Source organism: Lynx rufus, unplaced genomic scaffold (genome assembly GCF_022079265.1).
Source record: "Lynx rufus isolate CCGP_SWC_20201006 ecotype Redwood Valley unplaced genomic scaffold, mLynRuf1.p SCAF_26, whole genome shotgun sequence".
NCBI lineage: Eukaryota > Metazoa > Chordata > Mammalia > Carnivora > Felidae > Lynx > Lynx rufus.
The window spans coordinates 7178166-7196806 of record NW_025814841.1 but is presented as its reverse complement, the minus strand read 5'-3'; the positions used below and the strand labels follow the sequence as shown (position 1 = coordinate 7196806).

Here is an 18641-nt window from a genome sequence, read left to right as displayed (position 1 = left end):
GGCTTCAGCTCTGCTCCAAAGGAAAGCACTCAGCTGGGTAGGATTGGGAAAGATTAAAAAGAACTCCTCCATCCTTGTCAGAACTTTGCCTCTCCTTTGCAACACCCCATTTAGCATCTGGCCTCCTCCCCCTCCTGGTGCCTCCGCTGCCCTGAGGTGGTTCTAAAGACAGCTTCCCAGCCTGCAAACACCTGCACCCTGGGAGACCGCCTTTCCTCGGGTGCATGGGAACGTGTGTCCCCTCGCACGCGGGTCCCTCTTAGCGGGAATACAGGAGACTCGGGCAAGGAAGTCATATTAAAGCTATTTGTGAGGCTGCCAAGGGATCGCTTTGATTTATAAAGTATGAAAGTTTGCCATTTATGAATTCACAGTGAATGAGTTATTTCCCAGATTGTGCTCCAGAGGAGCTTATAACATTCTCAATTCCAGTGTGAAAAATGAATTGCAGGGAAAATGGGTCACTGTTCCCCAATGTTGAAAGTGCCGCATTGAAGGTCTCAGTAGCCCCTTCCCGTTGGTCCCTTCCAGGCTGGGTGGTTGGATCTCTGGAAATCCTCGGCAGCCCCGCAAGTTTGGTGCGAAGCGTCGGGAATGGCATCGCCGACTTCTTTAGGCTTCCGTACGAGGGGCTGACCAGAGGCCCGGGAGCCTTCGTGAGTGGAGTCTCCAGAGGGACAACGTCATTTGTAAAGCACATTTCCAAAGGTAGCTACTTTGGTTTCTTTTCATAAAGCCTCATGTTCATTCCTCCCCTTATTTTTCCTTTTTGAAGAACACATTACAGCTTTCAGGGCCTTCAGTGTGCCTCTACCTTTGTTTAGCCCGTTAGATTGCCGTGAAATGTTGGATTTGTAACAAAGCTCACATCTAATGCCTTATGTTTTAAACAGATCGCTGCTTGCCTGCAGTGTGTGAAAATGTTTCAGAAACTTCAGAATCTTAAACCTCCCATTGGGAAAACAAGCATTGGCTCAGCTGTTATTCCATGCGATAAATACAGAAATATTAAAGGTGTTCAGGACTTCTGCTACACATCAGAAACCCTACACTGTGTTGCCTCTTCATTTTTTTAAATGTAGATACAGTTGTCATAACTTGCGGAAGGACATGGATACGTTTGGACATGGAAGCGGATTTGGAGGGGACCAGCCAGCTTTCCTCCAGCATATGCCACATCAACAGTGCCATCTTGTGGCCCGGATAGGTCACGGGGCACAGAAGCCAGACTGCTGCCCGCATGAAGGGGAATGTTTTCGTTTTACCCCTGTGTGTGCTTGACGATATTTTGGTCAGGTTGGCAGTGACTCGGGAACTAACAAGGGCCATCTGAGTCCCCTTTTCTTCTCAGCAGGAGGCAGGGAAAACAGGGCAAAGGGCTTCTCCCCCATAAAAGGCTTTTTAATGTCAACAGTGCTGCAACTCTGTTATGAGTGGGTAGGTTATAGAAGTCTCCAGAAGGCTCAAAAGCAGAGGAGCCTGAAATATGAGCGCCCGTCGTCCTAGAGGGGGGCTGGCAGGAGAATGGCAAGAGCAGTAAACCGAGTTGTGTGGACGAGGCCGGGCCCACTCCCCTGGGCCCCGGCCGTCCGGGAGGCCTGTGAGCTGAGAGCCGGAGGAGCTCACCGATGAGTCACTGGCGGATTTCTCACTCCCGACACTTGAGTCTTTGTGGTTCTGTTGTTTTTATTTTCAAATAAGACAACCGACACCTGCTAAACTGAAGCCCGCAGTAATTTTAGCATACTGACTCACTGAACGTGTTTTACACTTGTTCTCTCCTTCTCTTAGGGAAATCTGTCTCATTTGCTGCTGTCTGCGTGTGCACGTGGACTTTTTCTTTTTAGATTACTGGTAAAGATGCAGCGGCAAAAACGACATCTTCCGTCTCCTCTTGGAGCCGGACATCCTCTCACAGATGAGTGAATTCGTTAGTGTCAGGATCTGTCCATTGATGTCTTTCAGTGTGGCTTCACTGAGACCTGTACAGACTTGCCAGAAAACCCGACATAGTCATGGCTTTCCCGTGTCTTCTTTCCTTTATTGTCCTCTTTTCAGTTAACACCCCGAGAATCAAAACCGCGCATGTTCTGTGCGGCACCAATCGTTGTTGCCTCTGAATGTCCGGTGATACAGTTTTAGGGTATCCCTCTGCTATGAGAGATGAAGGGGGGAAATAAATTTTATTCCTAAATAGAAATATTTCTTTACAATCTAAGATTCAGCAGCATGACCTTAACCTTTAAAATGAGAGCAAATTTTAACTTTCAAAACTGGGCCTCAGTGAGGACTTCAAAACTGAGTGCTCTAGCCAAGCCTCCACCATCAAACAATAGCGAATGCTACTTTCATCTGAAACTCTGGGCATTTTTCTGGCAACAGAGATTCTCGCCTGACCCGTTTTGAGGCGTGCCGTCACCCTGGTGAGCAAGTGTTAATCTTCGCCTTTTTTTCACAATTTTCTTCAGGCTGTTGCTTCAAGCTGCCCAAAGGAAGCCCCCGTCACTCACCACCTGGGCAGGTCCCAAGGCACCCCTCCCCCACCACCAGCCCTGTGAGGACCGATCCCCGGGGGCCCCCCATGTATGTGACCATAAGGCCAACCCACGTGCTCTTGTGCCCTCAGGTACCCTCACCTCCATCACCAACCTGGCCACGAGCCTGGCCCGGAACATGGACCGCCTCTCACTGGATGAGGAGCACTACAACCGGCAGGAGGAGTGGCGGCGGCAGCTGCCCGAGAGCCTGGGCGAGGGGCTGCGACAGGGCCTGTCCCGCCTGGGCATCAGCCTGCTCGGTAAGGGGCTGTGGGGGACGCGCGCTCATGGCTCTGCAGGCCGGCCAGGTGCTCAGTTCCCCGGGACTAGGGGTGGTTGTACGGTTTCCATCCTTCCTGCAGGCAAAGCTGAGGCTCAGGGAGAGGAGGGCACTCCCTCTGCTTCCTGCCCTGCATCCATGAGGCACTGGGACAGGACCTCCTTACCAAAGCCATCAAGCAGCCGTGATGGGGCCGTCCCCTGACCTTCCCGGATAGAGGCTCACCTGCACAGATGCCCAGGCTCTACCCACCCCCCCCCCGCCCACATAAGTGTCCTTCCATAGGCGCCCCCCAAGCGTGGGGGTGTCAGCGCAAGGACAGCAGCACAGGGCCACTGTTCGCTTGTCAAGGTCACAGGCAGACGTTGTGCCACGCCCTCTCCACCACGCACATATGGCAGACGCTCACCTTTGAGAAGCACTTCAGCGGCGTGCGAACGTCACATAAACTTCAGTGAGGAGCCCGCTTCTCCCCTTTTATTTTTTTCAAGAGTGCAGGCTCAGCCTCAGAGTAATTACTGTTTGTCGAGCAGCCAGATGGTATAGTTAGAAGTGAAGATTACCGTGGATATTTCCAAGGACTACAAATGTTCGAAAAATAAGTTGCTTTGGAAAGATCTATAAAAAGGAAGCTTCAGAGCTGAAATTTTGCAGAGCAGGATTTTCAAGGGTATCTTTTGTTTATTTGTTTGCAAAGGAATTTAAAACTGTATTGCTTGGCAGCTGGCCTGCTGTGCATCAGAAGGAGTGTGCATCTCAGGGAGATCAAAGTGCCCAGAGCGGGGAGAGCAGAGGTCAGACAAGATGAGCTTGAAAGGATTTGTCCTCTCTCCAGTCTGCAGTTCTAGCCTCAGCCCGCAGCGCAGCCAGCCGAGGCCCTGGGAGGAAGCAGTGAGATGTTAGCTCAGGTCAAGTTACTGGAAATTGTTTAAGTCGTAACATTCTGTGGTGTGGGGCACTGTCGTGTGTTGATGCGCGTGTAAACTGGGAGGCTTACGTATGACCTGGGATGGAACTTCCAGGTAGAGGAGCCGCCCGGAGGCCAGGGTGTCTGCTCCGGGGAAGGCACAGTGGCGTGGGAGCGAGCCACATTCCTGAGGGGCCAGCGGACCCAGACGAGGGTGTCAGGGTCCTTTCTTTGTGACCTCAGGCATGTTCTTCTCTTCTCTGAACTTGGGTTTCTCCTTTGTAAATTGGGGCTGGTAATAACATGATTTAGAGGTAATAATAATGACCCGTGCCAGGCAAAGGGTCCGTGTTTGGTAAACAGCACCACTGATACTCATTATTAGGTTCTGGTAGCAAAGAAACTGTAATAGTTGCCTCATTTCAAAGAGCGTCCCACCAGAGAAAGACAAGCAGACAATGGCGGGAGCAGTCTTGCTTTAGTTTCAGTTCAAGGGATCAAGTTGCTGGAACCACAGGAAGTGACTGAGGTTATCTTGGAGGCTTCAGGTCATTGGTTGGGGTCTTTGGGGTGTTTGGGGCCTTTTTTGTCTAAGAATCATGGGCTTCTAGGCCCTCTACACTGGGCAGGAGAGCTTCCTTCCCTCTAGCCAAGCTCTGTTTGGGGTTCACAGGTGCTCAGCAGAGGAGACCCGAGCTGGCTGGCCTGTGGCTGTGTCCCTCCCAACCAGTCCGTCCTTCTCCCACCCAGACAAGCCCACACCCGCTACCCAGGTGCCACTGTGTAAAATTGGGCCTGGTGGTAGAAATCCATTATGTGAGGAACCACGATCCTCCCTCTGCGGTGTCCCACTTTTTAATTCGGCGCCTGTTGTTAACCAGGCCAGAAAGTCCTAAAACTCTCATCTTTGCTCTATCACGTCTTGTACAACCTCATATACATGCGAGGGAATCATTTAGTCTGTCTGTGAAACTTCTTCTTCTGTGAGTGGGCTCACAGTCTTTCTGCATTTCTGGTAATTTCCAAAGACCTGGGAGTTCTGTGGATGATGGAAATCCCTTCTGGGTGTGTGCTGACTGCACGTGCAGGCAGCCGCCTGACCTTGGGCCCCCAGGAGCACCGCCTCTAGCCGCGCACCCTGAGCGAGGCGCCCATTGCCATGCTCCTCAGACATTTTTAGTTCCCAGTGGGCATCTCCGAGTTGGCTCCAATCTGCCGCCTTCCCTCTGGGAGTTCAAGAACTCTCTGTCCTACTCAATCACCAGGTCATCTCAAAAACGTCCAGTCCTAGAACTACCTGATGTGTAGCAGGAAGACAAGAGGAGGGACAAGAGGAGGACCAATCAAGTCCCTCACCTAGGAAATTCTAGATTTATCACCGTTTAATTTATCCCCAGAAATGGTGTTTACAACTGCTAAATGCAATGAAGTGCCTGGTTGAAGTTAGAGCTATTATCATTTTGTTTGAAACCCATGCTGAGTGAAACCAGAATATTAGTTCCTCGGTTTCTTCCTCTAGAAGAAACATTTACAACCCAGTTAGCAAAAATATATTGAAAGACCACTTGAGAGTTGACGGAGCATTTTCACATGTGTCATCCTGTCTGATCTGCAAGCCCTGGCACAGATAGGAAGTTAAGTGACTTGCCCAGGTCACACCTCCACCAGGACAAGAGCCTGGGCTTTTTTCCACATGTCACCCACCCTGGAGGGCTCCGAGCCTGGAAACAATCAGGATGTGGGGAGACTGAACAATTGAAAGTTCCAGGGTAGGAAAAACACATTTTCCCCAAATGTTTATGGGTTTGGTGGGCCTTCTCGCCTCTGTTTCACCCTCATGGGGACACTGTGGAGTGTTACGAGGTCCTTGAAAAATCAAAGGGAGTCGTTAGCTGCCGTGCCCAGCCGTGTCGCCCCGAGTCAGCAAGGAAGTGTCAGCCGGCGGAGAGATGCCGCCGAGGCGCTTGGACGAGTGCCACCAGTTTTGAGAGAGCAGTGGCTTTGGGGAAAACTCTGTTTAGCCTACAGAATTGGTAATAAGGCTTCCCCACATTTACCAAACCCACTCCCCAAACACCCCCCTTTCCCCTGCACCCTGGAGTCCGTGCTGGGAGAGGATGTGAGCTCCGTGTCACGGTCACACTCCGTGTTCCCTCCCAGACGTGACTTCTCTCTCGTGAATACCAAAGGCAGGATGTCAGAGCTAGCTTCTGTCATCCCCTTCTCTTGGGCCGCTGCCTGATGGCCGAAGCACTGCCGGATTTCCCAGCAGCCACACCCTCCGTGTCCACGCCACGCTTGGTCTGCCCCTCGGAATCCCACCCAAATCGGCCTCTCCCAGGTGAATCGGGACGTTTGCCCTGGAGTGAGTGAGGAAGAGCCAGGTACCAGGACTTGGCACCGATGAGCAGTCCCGATGCCACTACCGGCCGTCGGCAGGCGGGTTGCAGTTAGTGGAGAATCTGGGAATAACAGAAGTGCTTCCTCCCCGGTGAAATTAATCTGTTCTGGCCTCAAGCTAGAATACCTCCCGTACTCTATGTGTAGGTTTGGTTCGTCTCTGAAGTGCTGTGCCGTACTGCCCGCCTTAGGCCTGTGCCTCTGCTGTTGGGATCTGAAAAAAAAAAGTGTCCAAAGTAAAATTACAGCACGTGGCGAGGGCAGCACCAAAACAGCCACGTAGGCAGGAGGCTTCATAGAGCGGCGAGCAGTGTTTTCCGCCCAAGGCTGGGGAGCTGGTCCTGGAAGAGTGAGGGAGGCCTCCCCCCCTTGCTTCACAAAGAAAGCCTTCCTCCTCCAACTAAAGGGTAGCAAAGGGAACACCTCCCGCCTCTGCCTCACCCGGCACGCGCAGAGCGCACGGAAACTCCCCTCCGAGGCACGCTTCCTTCCGCACCTCCCTTCATCACATCACAGCCGGCTCCATGTGGCCGCCCGCCCCGTGGGCCTGATGCCAACAGACAAGTTTGGGGATCAGTTTCCACTACTTAGAGCAGAGGTCAAGTATATGACAGTAAATAATTTACCAGTCGTGGGATTTAGGTGGATTAGACCTAATAAGAGAGCCTGCTGAAGCCCTGAGAGAAGCTGCCTCTCTCCGGGCACGGCTGCAGATGCCACGAAATGGCCGCTAGTCTCTCACGGCCTCTCTGGTCTCCGGCTCGCACCTGGTGGCCAGTGAGGTGTTGGTGTGTGTGACAGGCCAGCTTTTCCCCTCCAGGGTCTGGTGCTGGGCCGGGGCATGGGATCTGACAGCTCCTTCTCTACCTCTGAGAATCTAACACCTTGTCATGAGGTTCAGATTTTCCACTCTCTGGGCTGCCCAAAGAGTTTATCTATCAAAGCCGCGGTTACTGAGCCCTCCCTGTGGCTGGTGGCCGGAGAAAGTGGAAGATCAAAGGGGTGTTTCACTGTGATACCTGTTTGCACTTAGGCAGGTAGAAGTTAGAAGTTAGAGCCCTGTATGGATACTCACGGCCATCAAGGCTCTACGTTCCTCGTAGAGGTTAGGCCTGGCACGTTAAAGGGAAGTGGAAGCTTCTCCATGAAGTAACCACAGGCCCCTCAACTCAATTTTAATAGTCTTAATGGAAATCTGTCCTTGAGAAAAGGCATTTCTTAAATAATTTAATCTGTGAGTTTGTATTTCCCTCCGTTTTCCTACTGACTTAAGCTTGGAGACCTTTCAAAGAAATCAGATCATGACGTTACAAAAGTTGTATTCTTTTTTTTTTTTTTTTACATTTATTTTATTTTTGAGAGTCAGAGAGAGACAGAGCACAAGTGGGGGAGGGGCAGAGAGAGAAGGAGACACAGAATCCGAAGCAGGCTCCAGGCTCTGATCCGTCAGCACAGAGCCCGATGCAGGGCTCAAACCCACACACAAACCGTGAGATCATGACCTGAGCCAAAGTCGGACGCTCAACCGACTGAGCCACCCAGGCACCCCACAAAAGCTATATTCTTTGATTTGATGCTATTCCCTTTGAACTGTCTACCCTGAGATGATCTGAAGAGAAGACCCCACGGTTCTTGCCTCTGCCGTGCACCAATGGTGGCCGCCACCCCCATTGACACTTCCCAGCTGCTCTGACTCCCAGCCTCGTGGATGGACAGCAGGACATCACAGTCCTCCTCCTAAACACACGAGGCAAGCTCCCCAGCCTGAGTGCCGGGAGGGGTGTCTGGAGGGCGCTGAAACAGTGACCCCTCGGCCCTCCACAGCCAGGGCAGCTGGGGCCACTGGGGAGCAGCGTCCTCTGCCTCCCCAGTCAGTTGCTGAGAAGGTTTGGGAAGCTTTGGTCAAGGCTGAGAAACAGACCCGTCGCCTCAGGTCATTCTTAATCTGTCGATACATAAATTTAAATGGCTCTGTCCAAATTCAGAGGAATGGAATCCATGAAGAACTTTCCCTTTACAATTGACCCGAAGGAACTGGCCTTTGTTTTACTGGATTTTGTTCAGGGGAATATTACTTGAAATTAGCAGGTCATTAACAGAGACCTGGAAATCTCCGTTTACCCAAGAGACTTTGAATTAGTGGCATTTGGAATAATGGGTTTTGACATGTACTAAAATTTCTACCAGGGGGACTCTGCATTTTCCATCCTTCCCATTAATCCTAGCAGGACTGAGTTGAAAACAGAAAATTCTGTCAAGAACTGTAATAAAATGTTTACCTCTTACTGAGCTAGAGAACCCTCCACTCCATCATTGGGGGAAAGAAAAAACAAAACAAAACTGGGACCAGTGAAGCCCTTATGAAGTCTCAAAGCAAGGGGAGCAAGAGGAAGGACCCACAGGAGGCTGAGGGATTCGCCCTCCAGGATACCTGACCGGGCTGCCCCCTGGGAAAACCGCGGGAGCAGACTGCTGAGAGCAGGGTAGCTGTTCTGAAGTGAAGAGCAAGCGGCCAAACCTCAATGGAAGTAGGAAGGAAGGAGGTTTTTCTAAGACTGGCAGACCGGAGAGCCTCTTTTATAAACAGGATCAGTGAACAGCTTGGTGGTTTAGAGCTGGGCTGGGACTCTGCCTCTCTAGACTCAAACCCTGGCTCAGGCATAGGACAGCTGTGTGACCTTGGGGACAAACTCCTTAACCTCTCTGTGCTCCTCCGCCTTATCTAGGAGCTGAGGATAAAAACCACGTCTGACTCCTAGGATTATGAGGATTAATGATCTCTTACAAATAACACTCGATATAGTCCCCAGCACATAGCAAGCACTCAAAACAGATTAGCTATAATAGAAATAATTGCTGTGTCAACAATTACATTAATGTATTATTAAAGAATTTCTCTTATCACTATTAAAAGGGAGAACATGGAAAGGGGACGGTCTCTTCCAGTTTTTTTCACCCTCTTACGTCAGTGAAAATGTATCAGGCTGAGCAGGCTTGCTCTCTCCTCTTTGTCTTCTGGACAAAGGCGTGTGAAGTGTCACTTTGGAATAGTCTGACTTGGTTATTAAATTCTGAACCAGACTTCACAGATCCTAACTGTGATGGACCAAAAACCCAGGCTGAATATTATGTTCCGGTGAAGATCTTTATACATGTCTAACTCAGTGCTCCATGAACTTACGTAATTGATGAATAAATGCATAGTAAAGAACTTCCTAAGGAGGGTGCATTTTCATCTTCAATCCACATAAAAGCGTCTTCTGGATTGAAGGTTTTCTCTTTCTCGGGATTTTAAGCCTCAGTCCTCACTGGAGGCATTTGCTGTCTTTCAGGTGCAATTGCTGGCATAGTCGATCAGCCCATGCAGAACTTCCAGAGAACATCGGAAGCTCATGCTTCAGCAGGACACAAGGCCAAGGGTGTCATCTCGGGCGTGGGGAAAGGAATCATGGGGGTGTTCACAAAGCCCATCGGAGGAGCCGCTGAGCTCGTGTCACAGACTGGCTATGGTAAGTGGCGGGGCACCCGACAGGCCAGCTCAGACGTCACCGATTAGTTTGCGATTAGGGTCTCCGAGTTAACGTAGGCCTTCGCATGGCAAAGCAGTGAAAATAGAATGGATACATCTACAAGTAGGTAAATAGCCGTCTTTCTCAGCTCCTTACACTTATTTGTGCAAAGGGTAGAATCATACTACTAATCGTAAATTATAATAATTAAGGGCCCAGGAAATCAATTTGTAATTTCATTATATCTATCTCACAGAATCTTTTTACAGTACATCTAAATAAAATAGAGTTTAGTGAGAAGAAACCAGTGAGGTTGAAGGCAGTTGAGAGCAATATGTAGAAAATATTGAAGCAGAGGATAGAACTATTACTTTTTCTGGTGACCAGTTTGAAATGAAAAGTAGGTTATAAGGCAGGAAGATATCTGTGTGGAGGCAGCATGTATGTATTCGGAGAGAGAGGAGCGTGTGTGTGCCCGCGGGCGTACGTGGGTTCGCGCACACGCGCTCACAGAGCCCTGCTTCTGCGGACTCTGGTCCGAATTCCCGGAAAGCCTTTCCCCGAGCAGACAGCTGTGGGGAACGGGCTCGTGGCACCGCCTGCTCTCGGATGGTGGGGTGCCGGGCCCCTCCCACGCTCGTGTACACGCGGGAGTGATGGGTGTGCCGCAGGAAGCGCCTCTCCCCGTATTATGTTCTGCGCTCTTGGCAGAGCGCACCGCAGTGCCCTGACCAACAGGTGACTGCGACTGTTCCCTTTTTCCCGACACTCCGTGCCCTCATTCTGGTCCTCCAGCCGGCTGTCTGGCCACTCTCACAGACCGCAGGAGGGCGGGGCTGTCAGACACGCGAGCCCTCTGCCTCCGGCCATAGCGGCCGGGGTACATCTCACCGCAGGCACCCCGCGCCTCCGCGGGGCCGACAGGAGTGTCTGAGAAGAGGAGAGCGGGAGACAAATGCCCCGCTCCGGCAACCATCCGGAGGGGCTTTCAGAGACCACACAGATGCGAACATGTGTTCCCCTTGGTTTTTCCCTCGCCTCCTCCCTCCCCGTTTCTGTCTCTGTCTCTCTCTCCCTCCCTCCCTCCCTCTCCCCCCCCCCTTCCGTGAATGACATTTTCACTCACAGGGAACGGGGCACAAAGAACCGTCGTAGCCCGAAAGTGGCCCAGGCACACTCCCTTTATCAGATGCTTACACATCAGTAAACAGCGTTCTGTGGCTGCAGACCCCAGCCCATCCTTCATAAATCCCTTTGTTCCTCACTGGGAGTCTCCCGGGCTGAGGACCCCTCCCGTAGGTCAGAGCATCTCGGAGCAGAGCTTCACGTGGCCTTGTTGCTTTCCATCATTCTTGTAAAACTTTTATTACCGCACTGAAGGTTTTACAAACCACTAACTCTCAGTCTAATGACTGTGCCTCGTTTATAAACATTTACAAGCCCTCGGGAAGCACACACGCTGTACCATCTTTGGTCCTGGAGAGTCTCTTTGGAGGCCGCGTGGTGCTGCTGGGTGCCCTCGTTCGGTGCCGGCACCAGGGGGAGCGTGTAATAAACCGGAGGCCCCACGAGTGCTGATAAATGTAAATGGATTCGTGTTTAACAGCTGGATTAAGTCACTGAAATACTGTATCTAGGCAAACCATGTGCCTTTGTGTGCATCTCTGTGTGTGTTGTGTTTTTTATTGTTTGCCCAGCCCAGCACAGATACAGAAGTATTGTAACATTAAGCAAGGAAGTCAGCTAACAATCTTGACTTTATCGCATAAACTGTAATGGCGTGTGAGCTGTTGCTCAGGATGGATTACTCCCAGGAGCGTGATGCTTCCGTTAATTGCCAGTCCAGCCTATGCTTGGACTGTCGTTCACTCATTTTTCAGTTTGTAGCTAATGTAAGATCGCCAGAGTTCAGAGCGTTGCAGTGTTTAATGACTATCTATCCATACGACCGCTTCCAAAGACTTGACATCATTTTGGATCTGTAGTGTTTTATGGATGGCTATAAGCAGATGACATCACTATACCGTGGAACTGGTTTCCAGAAAAACAACTAGTAAAACTCCCTTACTTCTCTCGCCACAGGTATTTTACATGGAGCTGGACTTTCTCAGCTTCCCAAACAGCGCTATCAGCCAAGTGATCTACATGCTGACCGGGCCCCAAACAGCCACGTCAAATATGTCTGGTAAGATTATCTAGATGCTTGTTCAGCTGCACACCATGTTAACAGGGCCTGGCTTGCTGTCGAGCTAACGGCCCCTACTTCCAGGGGAGCCCCGGGGGGGGGGGGGCGAGGAGCGGCCACGTTCGGCATCTCAGGCGGCGCGAGGCCATCATAGCACCAGGGAGAGGCTGCCGTCCCCAGATGTGGGACGCCTCTCGCGCACCCCTCGGGGGAAGCTGCACGCTGACGGAGCAGCCTAGGCCTGCGAGGGGACCGGGGACTCTCCATGAAGGCAGCGTTCCGATCAGGGGTGACGTTTCTAATGGGAAGAAAAGGAGCTGGTCAGAGCCAAGGGAAATCCTTGTCCCCAGGAAGGAGCTGGATTCGGTTGACCAGAATCAGTTTGCGAATGAAAGTGGCCATTACGTGTGAGGCTAAAGTTGATCATCAGATTGGCGAGGGCCCTTTGCCTTTGGGGACCTTCGCGTAAGAATGCCCCAGCCCTTGGTACAGTGCGCACTGATACAGGACCATCTTTTCCAAACTGGCTTCTAGCCTCACTTCTCTCCTCTGAAACAGGAAAATGCTTCAGTCTCTGGGCAGACCGGAAGTCCACATGGCCCTGGATGTGGTTCTGGTGAGGGGCTCAGGCCAGGAGCACGAAGGGTGCCTGCTGCTGACCTCGGAAGTGCTCTTCGTGGTGAGCGTCAGCGAGGACACGCAGCAGCAGGCCTTCCCTGTCACGGAGATCGACTGTGCACAGGACAGCAAGCAAAACAACCTGCTCATCGTGCAGCTCAGGCAGCCGCGAGTGGCCTGCGACGTGGAGGTACATTTCAGAAAACGGGGTGACTGCGCGGCTAACGGCCAGGGAAGTGGAGATGCAGGCTGACCGCCGGTAACCAGGCAGTTGGGGCTGCAGCCTGTGGAGGCTGCTGGGGACCGGGAGGGCCGTCACAGGAAGCGGCGCGGGGGAGGGGGACCAGGGGGCCCGTTCGGAAGCAAGTTGGGAAGCCCCAACCCAGGTGTGTGTGTGAGGCTTCCTTAGGGGAGCCCAGCAGCGGGCCAGATGGACTTGAGGCCTGGGGCTATGCCACCGTACGATCTGAACGAGGCGTGGTCGTCGGGGCGCCGGGGTGCTGAAGGAGACGGGACAGCGGAGCTCCAGGACACACAGGTGTGTCCAAGAAGGGCCAGGGCCGAGGCAGCAATTCTGTGCTGCTGCTCCACAAAGCAGGCACAAGTCTGGTGGCACAGGAGAGGACTGCCACGGAAGTGAGGGGACCGGGAAACAAGTTCACAAACCAGGAAGGAGGTCTCACTCTCTCCCCCGTTTCCACTCCAAGACCTCACGGGTCAGAATTCTGGGCACGAATCTCTTTCCTCCCCCTGCTCTGTACTGTGTGTGGCTCAGCGTTCCCTTTCCCACGGGGCAGATTCCCATCCCTTAAGTACTGTGGAGCACCCCCTGGGCTGCCGCTTAGGCTCTTGGGGCAGCTCTCTGGCCCAGCCTGGCCTGTTCCTGTACTGCATGCTGGCTCCCGACCACACAGAAGTTGCCACGGGATGGAGGCCCAGGCAGGGCACACTGGGTGTCAGGGGTGAGCCCTGACAAGAGCGACACCAGCTTCCTACAGTCCAGCGGCGAGCAGGTGCACCCCGTGGAAAACTGCTCTGTTCCTGCCTCCCCACTGCCTGATCCAAGGGTCTCTAAGAGTTGACCTACGAAACAGACCTGTTTTTCCACTCAGCAAGGGGAGTGCAGGTCAGTGGCAAGCTGGGGCCTGCTGGTCCTAACCTGAGGACTGAGTGGCCCCAGGAAAGGACAGCAAACCTGCCTGCGGCGGGTCCTGCCCCGTTCTTTTTCTTCCTGGTATGGGAGCCTGTGTCTCCCTCGCACCGCTGTTTGGGTAAAATTATCTGAGAAGAGGGAAGGCAGCCAACCACAACAACTCTGAGATTTCTCTAGCTTCTTGGATCCTAATCAGTCAGGCTTTAAGCTGGGGCTTGGCACTAGGCGCACATTGCTCTTCGAGTTGATGACTTTCTGGGAATAAACAGAGGTCAGATGTCCAGGCCGACTTTAGATCTGCCAAAATCTTCTGATCCAATTGACAATAAAGCAGCAGTGATCTGGCTACAGGATTTGGCAAGGGACGGTGTCATTATCTTCAAGTCCTTGGTCCCTAACGAGAAACTTCCAAGGCCCTCGGGAATCTATCGTTACTCCTTAGCTGCTTGGGAAATATCTCGTATCTTAAACTGAAGACTGGAGATTCACCTTTTGTTGTTAAAACGGTCTCTGCTGTCTTCAGTTGTGATCCTTCTCCCTTTGGCTTTTGTTTGAGGAGGGTACTGTGGGGAATTATCATAGCTGGGAAGGAACAGGCCTGCTTCTCTAGGGGTTAAAGAGATGATAGCTGGAGTCACCATTCCTAGAAGTTGCCAAGGTTAATTGAGACCATGGGATCACTGAGTTAGAGGCAGAAAAGCACCGATGCTCTGGACACCATGCTCAACACTGGTCTTCCATCGGTACTCGGGGACAACAGGGGGCTGGATTAAGGGGGAAGAGGCTGGAAGAGATGACTGAGGGCAGGAATAGTGCAGGGCAGCTGTGGAGTTTACCCAGCAGCACCTGGCTGTCCCGGCACAGGACAGAAATGGTGGAGATCCAGTACGCGGTCAGCCCCCAAATTCTTTCTCTGAACCTATCCCACTTTACCTCCCCCAACTCCTAAGAAACAGGAAATAACTGCCCCCTCAGTCCTGTGTCCAAACCCTACCCCCCTTCCCCACTCACCCCAAAGGAGACCCAAACTTTACAACAAAATGCCCGTTTCTTTTCTGAGACAGCACACCCTTCCGTAGGAGTGCTGTGACCCAGTGTATGCGCAAAACGAGGCGGGGGAATCACTCGGCAGTGCTGCTTGACACGGGGACTTTTCCTCAGCTGCCGTGCTCATGTCAGTCAGGACTAGTCACCTGCAAACTGAATCCACAGATGTAAACCTGGGTTAAGAAGCCTACCTGCTGTCTTCCAAGGAAAACTAAGAACAGTATTTTTAGATCTTCATATAAAATGGCTTTTCTGCTTTTTTTGCTTCAGATACTAGGAAACACAGCTCCTTTGAAATTTGGAAGGAATTAATTTGTAGATGACATCACTCAGTATATTGAAATGTGGCAGGATTCAAATATTTTTAAATCAGCATTTGCTTTTCTTGGTTAAATGCAGCCATTTTTAGGGTAATAATTGCTTAATATGCCTGGCACATTATTGAAATCCCTTATGAGAGGCTCAACATGAGTCAGAAGGTCAATTTATTCCTTGGCCAGGTTCCTTTCACAGCACGGGTTTTCCTGTGCTGCTGTTCAGGAGGAGCAATTAAGACTTTCTGTGTTTTCAAAGCTTTCCAGCTGAATTCTGACCCCATCAAATGATATCATCAGAGCTCTGGCCTTTGCCTGGTGGTACACAGCTTTCATCTGTCAGTGAAACTTTGGGGGCCTTTATTTTCTTTCCCAAGCTTCAAAATAGGAGATCTGAACTCTAACGGATGCCCTACTTATTTTTCTGGCAGGCCCTTACTCCTTACCGTCTACTGGCTTTGTACAGCTTTTAAGACACCCTTGGCTGCACTGTTTCTGTGCCCTACACAGAAACACAGAAATTCTTTACATTACTACTACTTTGAGGACTCAAAAGCCCTTGTTAATTCTTACCCGGAGTGATCTTGCCAACATTTGGTAGGTACAGAACCACTGAAAAGGCCAGTGGCTACCTGATTCCCACAGATCAGTAGTTTATACTGGAAACGTCCCAGTCCACGTGATCTACACCCCAGATAGCTACAAAAGCTCAGGGTGGGAAGAATTTATAGATCCAATTGCCTTTGATGGGTGCTTTCTCAGAAAATCTCACTTAAGAACTTAGGTAGTATATCTCAGTTCTCCTATTTGAGTTCCACTGAAGATGAGCCAGACTTTTATGAACCATAAATGTACTCTGCATCCTCCCTTTTTTTCCATAAAAATTTCCCCTTCCTCTGCCCAGTTTCCCCCCCCACCACCCCCCCCCCACCTCTGGCTTTAAATCCTAGTGTTTATAAAAACAGAAAATGTTACAGTTCAAAAGGTATTTATTTTTTTAATGCTCTGTCCAAAGCCACTGGTTTGAAAGAGGTGCTCTACTCCAGAATTTTTTCTGTCAAACTTTAGAGGTTTAAGGAGACAGGCAAACAGAACTTTTATTTCAGGATGCGAGTTTAATGTTGATTTATGCAGAGGAAAGACACTCTTCTTTGTTCCTGAGCTGGTTAGTAAAGAGCAGTGACAGATGTTTAATAGTTAATGAGTAAAATGTTACCAAATCATCAACTTCAAACATGGGAATTTCACACAACACCAAACGCGTATTCAAAGGAGGTTGTCCTAACAGTCCCATGCAGAGCTTCGTCTGTACTGCTGAAAGCGCAGTGTTATCACTGCCACAGCTCAGAGGAAAAATAAAAAGCACAGCGTTGGATAAAAATGGCTTTATTAGAGGACCTCAAAGCATAATGCACAGATGTATGAGTCAAAAACAGAAGGAATACTTTGGTCATGGGAGTCCCATTATGAAAATTTGGCAACTCAAGACTTTATTTTTGGATCCTAGGTGGATGGAGCCCGAGAGAGACTGTCAGAACAACAGTACAATAGACTTGTGGACTACATCACAAAGACATCCTGCCACCTGGCCCCCAGCTGCTCTTCCGTGCAGACAGCATGCCCAGTGGTGGCTGTGGAACCTCTCCCCTCCACGGTGAAAACATACCATTATATGGCCGACCCACATTTTGCTCAAGTCTTCATTAGTAAATTTAACATGGTAAAAAATAAAGCCCTGAGAAAAGGGTTCCCCTGAGTACTCTCTGAGGTGATGATCCCTGCTTGTACAATTTATTTTTGAAAAAGAAACGTAACTAGTTCTGATAGTATCTAAGATGAACACAAGGCCAATACTTTAATTACAGGTAGTTTTTCAGCCTCTTCTAAAATTAATTCCTTTCCCTAAAACTAAAATGCAGTAAATAAAAAACGTGTTCCTTTCCCATTTGGAGACATTGATTAAAAGTCTCTGTTGTCATCTCATCACACATGTATTCCCTTTTGCTCTCTAATAGTATTTGCTAAATTGTTTAAGATCTGTTAACTCTCTGCTCTAACACAAAATGTGGTCAGGCCTTAGAATGGAGAGACTGGTTAAAACTTCATTCCCAACCGCATCTGTTTCTAGGCTAAAACACTATCTTGGCCTAATACTCTCGTCTGCAAATGTTTGGAATCTTTAAGTGCTTAGGATTTTATTGTTTAACTTGTTAAATTTATTACTTAAATGTGATGCTCTTCTTTAAGTAAAACCTGCTATGTATGTTCCTACTTTAAAGTCTGCATTTTACTGAAATTTACAAGACATTCTCATGACTGTCCAGCTACAGTGTGGAAAAAATGTCTCTCCAATTCGTTTTAGCAAACTAGCTTAGAGTAAATCCAATGTCCGTCAATGAAAACAGAGCACCCAGAGTGCTCAGACAACTAGGTATTCCCTGTGACACTCTCTTCTGGAAGGGTTTTAACTGGATATTCATACTGCCCTGGGATACTGGAGGGGAGTCAAGAACCCCAATGTTACTTAACCTTACCAATGAACCAGTCCAAATAGTTTATTCTGAATTGATCCAATACAAAAATATTCCCAGTGACTGATATTATTTCTGCATTTAAGGATGGATTTTTATCAAGACTCTGGGTTACCAGATATCATCTTTAATAGTAAAAATCTCACTCTGATTAAAACATTTTTACGGACTATATCCAAACTGGGTCTACAAACTGTTACATACAACTGTGAGATGCTAAAAATTCAATTTCAAATGCCCACTAATTTTTAATTAAATCTCACATGTCATTGGGCACGAGAAGTCACTATGTAGTTGTTTCTGGAAAGTGAGACTATTAATGAACAATTCAGCCTGAATTCGAAAAACTGATTCTTCCACTAGTTTGTTGTGTCACACTCACTTGGGATAGTGACAGCTTTGTCAACCTCAAGAGTAACTATTTTTAAGAATGTAAATATGTATTAATTATTGTATCTTTTATGGTCATTTTGGCATACTACTTCTAAGAACTGTTATATAAATTGTTGAAAATAAAAGGAATCCTTGAATTACTGACCACACACAAATGTGTACTGTCACCAGGTGTTTTTCAAATGCAGGTTTTCACCAATTACTGGGTTTAATATGGCTCACATTAGGACCCAAGAATTCTGTGGGAGTTAAAATGGTTAAGAAACAGTTTTTGTTATCTTAATAAAGTGCCAATCGGTGGTAAAACTAGCTTAGGCTAAAATAAACTTGATTTTTAAAATTCTCTGTATTACTTTGATCACAAAAAAAGCATTAATAATTAATATAGGGGAGAAAGGTCCTAAGTCACCCCCCCACCACCACAAAAAAAAAAAGTTCCCACACTCTTATTAACAGATATTAATTACCCTAATACAACTTTTTTGGACTAGGTCTATATTCCAACTTACATATACATACTGATAACTCTTTAATTATCTATTACATCTGGCAATTAATCCAGCAGGGCTACCAGTGACAATGAAGCCCAAGGACATATCTTACAAAAACCGTTCTCTGTCCCTTCTAAGAGCATAAAGAACAGTAGCTTTGTAGACTCCTACAGACCTCCTTAATTCATGACACAGGACCAAGAAAGGCACCTAGCAGTATTTCAGTGAAATTAACCTCAAAGCAATAAAAAATATCCTAAAACAATGAAACCGTTA

The 18641-nt window shown here is 49.2% G+C and overlaps 1 protein-coding gene across 2 annotated transcripts in view; it reads left to right on the top strand.

Moving 5' to 3' along the window:
• VPS13B (vacuolar protein sorting 13 homolog B) overlaps window positions 1-18025 on the top strand; it is an 806197-nt gene extending 788172 nt beyond the window's left edge. For both annotated transcript variants that reach the window (XM_047088880.1, XM_047088879.1), the window contains exons 57-62: window positions 532-708; window positions 2627-2797; window positions 9457-9633; window positions 11716-11818; window positions 12377-12626; window positions 16458-18025. In XM_047088880.1, coding sequence (XP_046944836.1) covers window positions 532-708; window positions 2627-2797; window positions 9457-9633; window positions 11716-11818; window positions 12377-12626; window positions 16458-16706 — 1127 coding nt within the window. In that variant the 3' untranslated portion in view covers window positions 16707-18025. The remainder of the gene's footprint in view (window positions 1-531; window positions 709-2626; window positions 2798-9456; window positions 9634-11715; window positions 11819-12376; window positions 12627-16457) is intronic.
• Window positions 18026-18641: the final 616 nt, after the last annotated feature.